At 39.0% G+C, this 10,147-nt stretch overlaps 1 protein-coding gene across 1 annotated transcript; it reads right to left on the reverse strand.

Annotated features, from left to right (window-relative positions):
* Positions 1-4,340: 4,340 nt before the first annotated feature.
* LOC129720616 (uncharacterized) lies at positions 4,341-8,567 on the reverse strand. The gene is made up of 7 exons (XM_055672103.1): positions 8,559-8,567; positions 8,128-8,388; positions 6,805-8,047; positions 6,194-6,625; positions 4,561-4,770; positions 4,398-4,481; positions 4,341-4,345 (listed from the first exon to the last, which is right to left on the reverse strand). The coding sequence occupies exons 1-7, from the start codon at positions 8,565-8,567 to the stop codon at positions 4,341-4,343; spliced, it is 2,244 nt and encodes a 747-aa protein (XP_055528078.1).
* Between the last annotated feature and the right edge of the window lie 1,580 nt (positions 8,568-10,147).

A 10,147-nucleotide genomic window follows, 5' to 3' on the forward strand; every position in this document is an offset into this window, starting at 1 on the left:
AACAAAATTGAGGATTACCAACGACCCTATTGATACCCTGAACATATTTATTAAATTGTATGCAGTCACTGTGATATGGTTTACATTGGACAAACTAAACGTGATCTTGGGATACGTTTTAAAGAACATTTCGCAGAAGTCACAAAAGCTAGTAAAGTTTCAGAAAATGCCTCACCACACCTTTTCAAATCAAAAGTGGCTAAACATATTTTTACCGAGGAACATCCACTAACTTCGAATAACATTCACCTACTCCGCCCCGTTAATAATTTATGGAAATTAGACGTAGCTGAAAGTTTAGAAGTTTATAAACAACACTCATCCACGCTTCTCAACAAAGACGCAGGTAACCCTCATGGTTATTCATTCTTCTAGCATAGCATAGCATAGCATAGCATATTTGATCGCCCGTGTGTTGCCCGCGATTGACCAGAATCAGCTGAAATTGCACAAAGAACCGTCAAAATGGTGCCTAGGAGTAGCAAGCCATTTTCAGTGTACAATTCCTGGTGATCTTTCTTTTCTCTGGTCAATAACGTAGCTGGCCACGCCCAATGCAGATCAATAGAGGAAGGGATATCGGGAATGTTAGTTTAATACTTGTTGCTACTAGAGACCGAGGAATCCTCTGCATCATCCACAAGTATCAAAGGAAGGAACTAGTGTTAGTGGAAGGGAATTGATCTGGATCCATCGAGGTTCATGGTGCGATCTTTTCTACACAAATTCGCGCACGATATGGTTACTTCTCGGTCTCTGGGTAACCGGCCACCAGGAGACGATATAAATAGAACCGCGCCACGATCTAGTTATCTTCGGCGACCTACCAATCGTTAACAGTCTGTATCACACGAAACTTCGCGTTTGATGCCGTGAACTTAATTCAAATTTACCTAGAAACGAATGGATTTCGTGAAACGCAACAACCGCACGCCGTACGCAAGCTACGCAAACTACTGGTACCAGCTCAAATAACCGATAGAGCGCTGTATTAAGATAGTCACACTGAGCGCAGTCAAAATACCACGCGCGAAACTGAACTGCATTCTCCGAAAGCAAACAAGGGCGTGGTATGACGAAAAAGCCAAAACACCCGCTTTATTAGAGAAAAAAAAAAAGAAAAAAAAGGGAAACGGCAAAACAGGAATAAATAAATTTCTTTTTGAGCGTCTTAGTAGAAGGGAATTGAGTATTGAGAACAGGCCATGCTTCCACCCAATTCCACTACAGCTTGTAGTAGAATCAATCGGAAACACAACCCACTCTCAACATTCAAAACAGGAATAGATTTGGCATCCATGCCGGGTTTGTCTTTGTCGCGATTGGATAATTACAATACTAATCGAACGAACGAAACCTACTCTGAATCGTAACGTGCTAAAAAAGAACCAACGGGCGTACAGTCTCTGAAATAATGATTTGGTACATCTCGGAAATCACAATACACCGATAATCCTTATAGCGAATTTCTTTATTCCACTGTGTGCGGTCAAAACTGCCGAGGAATAATGAAACGTCATCGCCATTCAAGATGCAAGTAAGAAAGAGATGCCAGATAATTGTTTACTAACTTAGCAAGTGCGGTGGTGGGTTGAAGCTGACAAATTTTACAGTGCGCTTCGGGCAGCACGGCAGGTCAAAACTGGGTCAAAATCGAGCGAATAAAGAAGGGTTTTGACAGCAGTTAGTGCGCTTCCAGGTCAAAACGAGGTGAGCTGGTGCAATAAAGAAATTCGCTATTAGATGAGCAAAGCTCACCAAGGCCGAAGACACGTTTACACCGGAGCATTATGTACGACCGCTTTATTCCCTCTCACCGACGCTACACGGTGCTTCGACCCGATAATTTTTTGTTTTGTCTTTAAGATACCTACTGAGTATAAAAAAAAAGTTTCATGCACTCATAGCTCAAAAATTAAAAAAAAAGCAATATGCATATCGAACAAGACAGAATTCTAAGTTGAATGATAAAATGCCAAAGCAATCGCAATCAAAATTTAGTTGCTATTCCGACCAACAAGATTTTCACATAATTAATAAAAATTGTCTATGTGTTCCAATATTTGTTCAAAAGCTAGAAAAATCATAAAACAAGGGCACAAAACTGGGCCAAATGTCCGTAACCGTTCGGTCAGACCGCGATAAGTTTCTGAATTATATTCTAATGCTACAAGTTCCGTGTTGTGAGAGCCAGCGTGTACAAAGGACTGAAGCTCTCACCTACTGGGGCAATTCTGATCATTCAAGCAGAGCTTTAGCAAATGAAATGACTCCACAAAACCACGCTAAAATAAATCTCGACATATTGTAAGCAATGCACCCAGATTGGCATCTACCAAAAAAATAAACAAATAAATAGACCAAGTATTTTCGAAACGGCTAACTGACAACGCAGGTAGGGTGTTTAAAGTAACCCTGCCGACGTCAGTGCACTGCTCACACGAGACGCATGAAACGCAAAAACTAAACATAACACTTAAACCCGATTATCCTTCTGCCCGCGCCCCCAACACACGTTGCAAGCGATCATGCAAGACAGCTTCGATATATTCAAAGCTGGAGGAAGAACAAAACTTTTTCTCGATTGGCCTCGCTGTGTAAGATTTACTTGAGTAACTAAAAATATACTTGTACTTAGTTGTAACGTATACATACAAAATAACCTTTTCGAAATTTTGCCTACGGAGAAGAGTAAGTAGCGTAAGTAGTAAAATTTCAATAAATCTGGCAACACGACAAAAAAAAATCGCGTTCCGCAGAAAAAACCGCACACCTTAATCGATCAACCCGAGATGCCAGATGTTCCTCTACAACCGCCCGAAAAACCACAAAAACGGCTCGAAATCCGCAGCTCGAAAAAAATGCATTCGCTCTTTTAAAAGTCTGCACACATTCTAAGAAAGCCCGCGCTAACGTGACAAGGCTCTGCCAAAAATCTGCTGAAAAATGAATAAATTGCAAACAGCTGCAAATCAACAAAAGTCCCCACACGGACTCCAAAAATCCGCACTCTACGTACAAAACCGGACATCTGATGGCCCTGCGATTAATAACAATATCAATGGCGAACGTTATTTCACCTTGCAAGCAGAATTTCCGTGTACATCTTGAACAGAGAGCAGTAAAAAGAGTATTAATGGAAAAGCAGTGTGTATAAAGACTCAAAACTGGACGAACTCGAAAAACCTTCACTAGCTAATTTTAGTAAATTAACCGAGAAGATGTTTTGCAGATAAATCCGATATGGGTAAAATTAACCCACATCTGGGTATTGCCAGTTTTTCATGCTGCTCGAAAAGAAATTTCCTGCAAGTCCCGCCAAGTCCACCAAATCAGAGGTGCCAAAACCACAGTTGTATCCTTCTATTCCCTCCTTTTTGTCAACATGAAAAGCAATTCCTCTGTCTCAGCACTCTCCACACAGCAATGTCCACATCATATCGCATCACCAAAACTGATACTTATCCTATTCCTCATCTCTGATTCTCATTGTGGGAGCCATCATCGTGTTGCGAGCAGGTTCGCACGCCAGCCGTTTTGACACCGACACTAACACTAACACTAATACTCGACACCATGAAGCCGCGAAGCAATGAGCAAACTGCAACTTTTCCTCATGTTCATATGAACCTCCATTTACACTAACAGGTACACCTCCACTTTCACCGACAGAATGCATTAAAAGAACTAAATTGCATTTAACTCCGGCCACTTGACTTCCCGAAAACAATACAAATTTCATCTTTTTCGCGAGTTGGATATTTTTCAAACCTGTGCAAATCAACAGTGTTGCCGAAACTCCCCTCATGGTTATTCAATCTTCTTCCCAAAAACCCTAGACATGGTACGGTAAAAAACGGACCACATGATTCACTACCTAACTCCAACTAAGAGGGCTAAATTTCATGTTTTACTAACTACAAATAAAAAAACAGGATTTCCGCTTTGCTCTTTATCAGTCCACATAAGCACATGACTGTATGTCGCAGTCGAAATAGGGTATCGAACGTCTTCGTCAGTGGTTTTCTTCGGTCCCCTTTTGCATAAGATTGCTGCAGAAAGACTGCCGAAGAAAATCACTGACGAAGACGGTCGACACCCTACGTATTTGTACGAACTAGTAATATTTTTCAAATATTTACTTCTCAAATTTTATCCGAGTTAAATGTAAGTTTTTAATTTTTTTTTTCTGATTTTTTGTTAAATTACCTTCTCTACGGGTTCTTTTGATGTTCTGCCTTTTTTGCTTTCGATAATCCTGGAGGGGACTGTAGACGATGATGATTCGTCTAAATGGTCTAAATCAACTGTACCAGCATCAAAAATATCTGGAGATCTGTCTAAACTGTAAATTTACAATTAAAAAAAAAAGATTAGATCATTAAACTGAAAAGTACCTCTGGCTTGCGTCAGTGTTGTACTTGGTTCTGCCTGTTGCCCCGGAACAAAACTAGTTGCTTCGACGGAACTTGAAGATACACCTGGTGCATTGGTTAATGTAGGAAAAGAAAGAATTGTGAATTAGTCATGAAACAAGATTTTGCGATCGGAAAAATATACCTGAACTTCGTACCGAGAAGTTTTCTGTTTGTTTATACGAAGTCGGTCGTTTATCAGTAACGTGTGGAAGTTTTTCAATAGGAGCGGTGAAGTTACTAGTGGCCTCCGTTGGATTTATGCAACCACTTTCTATTCTTTTCCTTGCCGTTCCGTTATGTTCTGTTCCGCTTACTGTAAGCTTTAGCGGAGCGGCAGTACTTTTTCCACCTCCTTGCAATAAAAAAATATACCTTTATGAATTGGAAAATTCACAAACCTATAAATAAAATATTTACCTCTCGAAAAATATGTATCGATAGTTCTTTTAGACATATCTATGAAGCAACTCACAAAGAGATCCGGACACGAACAAACTTGCCTTACAGGTAAACTAGTCTGAACCGCGTATACTTTTACGGGTTAAGTTCAAAATATTTTTTGATAAATGTAAAATGGCTTCTTAGTTAATAACAATAATTTTCAAATATGTAAACGCAACTCGCAAAACGCAAAAAAATCGACACCGGCGACGTGAAATAAAAATTTCAATTTCAGTTGGTTGACGTGCTATGGTACGTTATTTGATGGTAATGAAAATGCTGAAGAAGAACGACTGTCGCTTATACTTTTACACCACTAAACGGAAATGACCGAAACATGTCTACAATGAGAGCGACTACAAAATATCAGTTACCGTGCTGGACCGAAATCCGTACACCTAAGCACATGATAATCTTCGACGGTCAATATAAAATCAAGAAATCACATATTGCTTTAAACTGACATGTTTACTTATAGGTCTACTTATGTTTAATCACTATTTCCAAGCAAAATGATTGAAATCACTCTGAAACTCGAAAAAATCATGTTTGAATAGAACATGTTTTGAATCGAAATCCGTACACAGTATTTTGTCTGAATCAAAACCCGTACACTTTTGACTCGAAATCCGCACACTGCGATATAGGCTGAATCAAAATCCGTACAGCAATAAATCAAAATCCGTACAGATATAAAAGTACAATAATGAACATCTTTTCATCTAATAAATATATTTTGAGGGTCAATTGAATAATTCTACAGAAGAAAAAATAAAGTTTCTCCTAAATGTCAGCTACGAGACGCCTTCTGCTTAACTCTCTGCCAGTGCTAATGGTTTATAAGCAAAGAAAGAATTTAAGTGGAATGATTTACTGAGATGAATGAGTGAGTTCTAAGCAATTGAAGCAATTCATAACGAAAGTGTTGATGAACTACTTATAAAATTAGCCTAGGGAACGGCGTTTTTCAATAATTTATATTAGAGAATGCATGAGATTTTTATTTAATACAAAGCAGAAGGCTAATATGTTTAATGCTTCTGTTGCCCCCGATAATTCATTTATATGTTTTTATTTAAAATATAAAAATAATCGAGTACATACGATTCGGATATGTACCTTAAAAAGACCAATTGCATGTTTTTTTTGCTTTGATAATAAGGAACTAATAAGGAACTTAAATAATTTTTAAACTTTTTCAAATAAATAAAAATACATGAATATGTTACTAAGTCTAGAATTTATTTAACAAGCATAATGGTGATATCATTGGGAAAAAATATTATTTTAAACTCATGAAAATTAGTCAACATTAAATTTGTTAATTTTCGTACCTTTCTTTGTTTTGTCTTTCTTTGCTGACTTTTCAATCTTCAATGTTCGATTTCGCTTTTTGGCTTCCATCTTCCTTTGCTGCTCTTCCTGGTGCGCAACCCTTTTTATTTCTCGTTCTTGCATCTTTCTCTCCTGCTCTTCCTGACGCGCAACCTTTCTTTTTTTCCGCTCTTGCGTTTTCTTGTCCTTGTCTTCCTGTCGTGAGATCCTATTCTTTTCTCGTATTTCAATTCTTTTTCTGGCATTTTCCTTTTTAATTTTTGCTTGTTGTTCCTTCATATACATGTCTTCCCATTGCTTGCTTGTGGCTACAGAAGGAAATGCTCGTTTTACCAGCTTCTGTTCGGTAATCTTGTACTTGTTGGTTTCGTTTGGCAGGAAATTTGCGTTGTTGTTCTCTTGGTATAAATTTGAAAGATCTTGAATCGATGCTATTGATGATAACGTATTAAAAGTTGATTTATTGAATATAAACATCAATTTCTTGAGATTTACCGTTTTGATCAGTACTTTGGTCTTGATTATTGATCCATTCTAAAGTATGTCTCTGTTAATAAAATAAGGAAAGAAAATTATGTTCAAAAGTTTATTTGAAATTAACAAATCTAACCTTCCTCAGCGTTGATCGGTCCGAAATCCTCGGCATAACAAACATCGTTTCTCTTAATCGTAAGAAAAGGCGCATCAATCACCATGAATTTGGGTGGCCCTTCGCTTTCGTTCACAGCATTTCTCCACAGGTAGAATAGACTCACATCTTCTACGGGTCCAGACCAGACGAGATTGTTTCGATTTGCTCGAAAAGCGTACAGTTTCTCGGAAGACAATCTAGAATTTAATGATTCAAGGAAACCTCTATTCTCTGGAATTGAAGCATCGTTGGCGTCTGATAAGTCTTCTTCTGATCCAATTTTTGCTGAAGACGTGGCTGGAGCTGTCGATGGTTTTTCCAGGGGTTTGGGAAACGATTTGTAGTCAATGGCATCTGCATCGAATGGGTATAACCCACATTTTCTGAATCCGTTGGTCAGCGTTGTGTCCTTGTTTTCCAAGCTATCTATTGCTTTCTCCAATAATGGAGCGAAATTTGCTCTAGATATCATTGCACCATCGTTTTCGAACCTCCACTGCTTAACCACTTCTTGCCAAGCGTTTTTCAGAGGAGCGAAAAATGATACATCAAGTGGTTGCATTACGTGGGTGGCGTTCGGGAAAAGCGACACTAATATTATTCCGTTCTTCTTACAGAACTCAATTGTCTCAAAAGAAGTATGGGAGGAGTGTCCGTCCACAAACAGAATTAAAGGGAATTGCACCTTTTGCTTCAATGCCCATGGATAAAACACATTCGCGATATACTCAAAAAACGCTTCTGAGTTCATCCATCCTGATTCGGATCGCCCGACTGGCCACCCTTTCGGCACGCTGCTCACAATGTGGGCTGGTAATCTTGATTTGTACGGAAACAGTATCAACGGTGGTGCTAGCTTACCAGCAGCTGAAGCCGAAATCAGGACCGTATAGTTTTCTTTGTCACTGTTGGAGGACAGAGCCTGAACGTTCTTTGATTCCTTTGCTGCGAAAACTTTTTGTTTGCGCGGGACCAAAAAAAGCTGACTCGTCCATGTTGAAAATCCTTGAACGATCCGCCAAAACATTTTCAACGTTGTTAGCGGCCGCATACGCGAGGATCTCAGCGAACCACTCTTTTTCGCCATATTGTTGGCCGTCCTCTTCACCAATTCGGGGTGCCGTTCCATAAAACGCTTCACCCAGCCGCGAGTTGGACCGTTATCTTTAAACGCATCTTCTTTCTTGAACTTCTCAGCCAATTTAGCAACGTAGAGGATTAGCTGCAAAACCAACGTATTCACATAAGATACGATCATATTCAGAACGCGTAATAAAGTAAAGCAACTTCCAAATTACGTACCTGCTTTTCCCCCACCGGAAAACCTGCCGCGGCCATGGATAGCACCCACTTCACGATCATGTCTTCCTCTTCAGCAGTGAAGGTTGGTGGAGCTCCCTTTGACTGGGAGTCGTAGCGATTTGTTACGGCATCCCTTATCGTAGTCACCGGAACGCCCGAACCTCTCGAGGCTTCCCGGTACGACTTTCCCTCGCGCACCTCAGTCACTGCTCTATTTAAATGGTTACCCGTATATTTACACTTATTTTCCTCCATAACATGCTGAAAACATAAGTGAAAGTTCAACAATATATTCATGATACACATGCTGTACGGATTTCGATTCAAGCGATTAACGAGGATCGAAACCCTTACGGCACAGTTTTTGATAAATAAATTCAACTTACACCATTTTCAGCTCGAAATACAGTTCGAAAATGATAAACACTTACCTTTTCCATCGATTTCAAAAAGATTCACTGAATGAAGCATTTATTTTACACTTTTTTTTAGTAGAAAAATGTTTCCTTAGTTATATCGCTAACGATGAGACAAAATGACAACTGAAACTGATACACGATTGCTTTGTTATTTTTTAATATTTTTATTTCATGGCCTACTGGCGCATACTTCACTTTGACAGAAGGACAACAGTTTAACGGACATGTACATGTAACTGTCATATGGATTTCCATTTTTATAATGCTTAAAACTGAAGAAAAACATCAAGGTGTACGGATTTCGATACTGTACGGGTTTCGATCCAGCACGGTACCTTCAGTTACCAAATAAAAATCCGCGATTCAAATTTAAACATAAAAATGCCCGTAGTTGCACGCGACGCAGTGAATCACAACTGCGAAAGCAAGTAAATATTTGCAGTCACATAGAACCCCGTTAGCAACTGTCTCTGTCTATCGCATATCAGTATCAAGTACGCTAAGGGATAAAATAAATGTTTCTCTCTTTTATGCAGACGATTCACGCAAAGAAAAAACAACAGCAGCATTTTCCTTTTCACTTGCACGTGCACCATACGGTTCAGTCGCAGTCGCAGGGGCGTAGTTTCTTACCCTCTGACGTGTTCGCCTGCTACGATTACGACAATTACAAACAAGTGGCGTTAAACTAGCATCAAGATTTTCAAAAGAAAAAGGTGGTCACATCAACGTTTATCTGCCATATAAGTGTTAGGTACACTGAATCAAATTCAACATTTGAAATTAATTTCAGTTTGACGAAATACCAAAAAAATCTGTAAAATCTGTATTTTTGGCAATATTCTGTAATTCTGTAATACAGATTCTGTATCGCTTTTTTAGTTCAAAAATCTGTAAAATACAGAACAATCTGTATATGTGGCATCCCTGCCTTGAGCTTGTTCTTTAAAATGCTCCTGTGGCTTGTACGATAACTGGAGCTCCATTCTAGAGTGAAAAGACTGACTTGCACTTGTGTCGTAAAGACAGGAAATCTAGACAATTAAGACCATTGAACGTTGTTTGAATGAAACATATCGCAGTAAACTATGTTCATCTACCGAAGCAATTTACATACGCCATCAGCAATTCACAGTTTTTCTGAATATTTCTATTGTCGCTTCTCTACAAAATTTAGCGAATTAGCGATTAGCGTTTCGAAGGCCAAAATTTTAGTGACGCTAACAGTTTCGCTAACCAGCTCAAAAATTAGCGAAATCGCTAAACCGCTAACTTAAAATTAGCGACGCTAATTAGCGATTAGCGAATTAGCGGAATGGTGCCCACCACTGAATAAAGCCCACCAAACCGTTCAGAACTGCGGCACATTGAAAGGTACTGGGCTCTAATCAAAAGTCATATTAAGAATGATGATGTAGTTTCAGAAATATGTGGCTTGCAACAGTGCGAAAAATTGTGTAAAATTTATGCAAAATCTCATGGATCATGAAAAGCTCAAGGATTCGTTATAGAGGAATACGTCTGTAATTATTGTGTGGTTAGTGCAACTACCCAAAAGTAGCCGAAAAAATTGGAGAGCGTCACATAAAAAAAGTTCATAT

This window comes from Wyeomyia smithii, chromosome 2 (genome assembly GCF_029784165.1).
Source record: "Wyeomyia smithii strain HCP4-BCI-WySm-NY-G18 chromosome 2, ASM2978416v1, whole genome shotgun sequence".
Lineage (NCBI taxonomy): Eukaryota > Metazoa > Arthropoda > Insecta > Diptera > Culicidae > Wyeomyia > Wyeomyia smithii.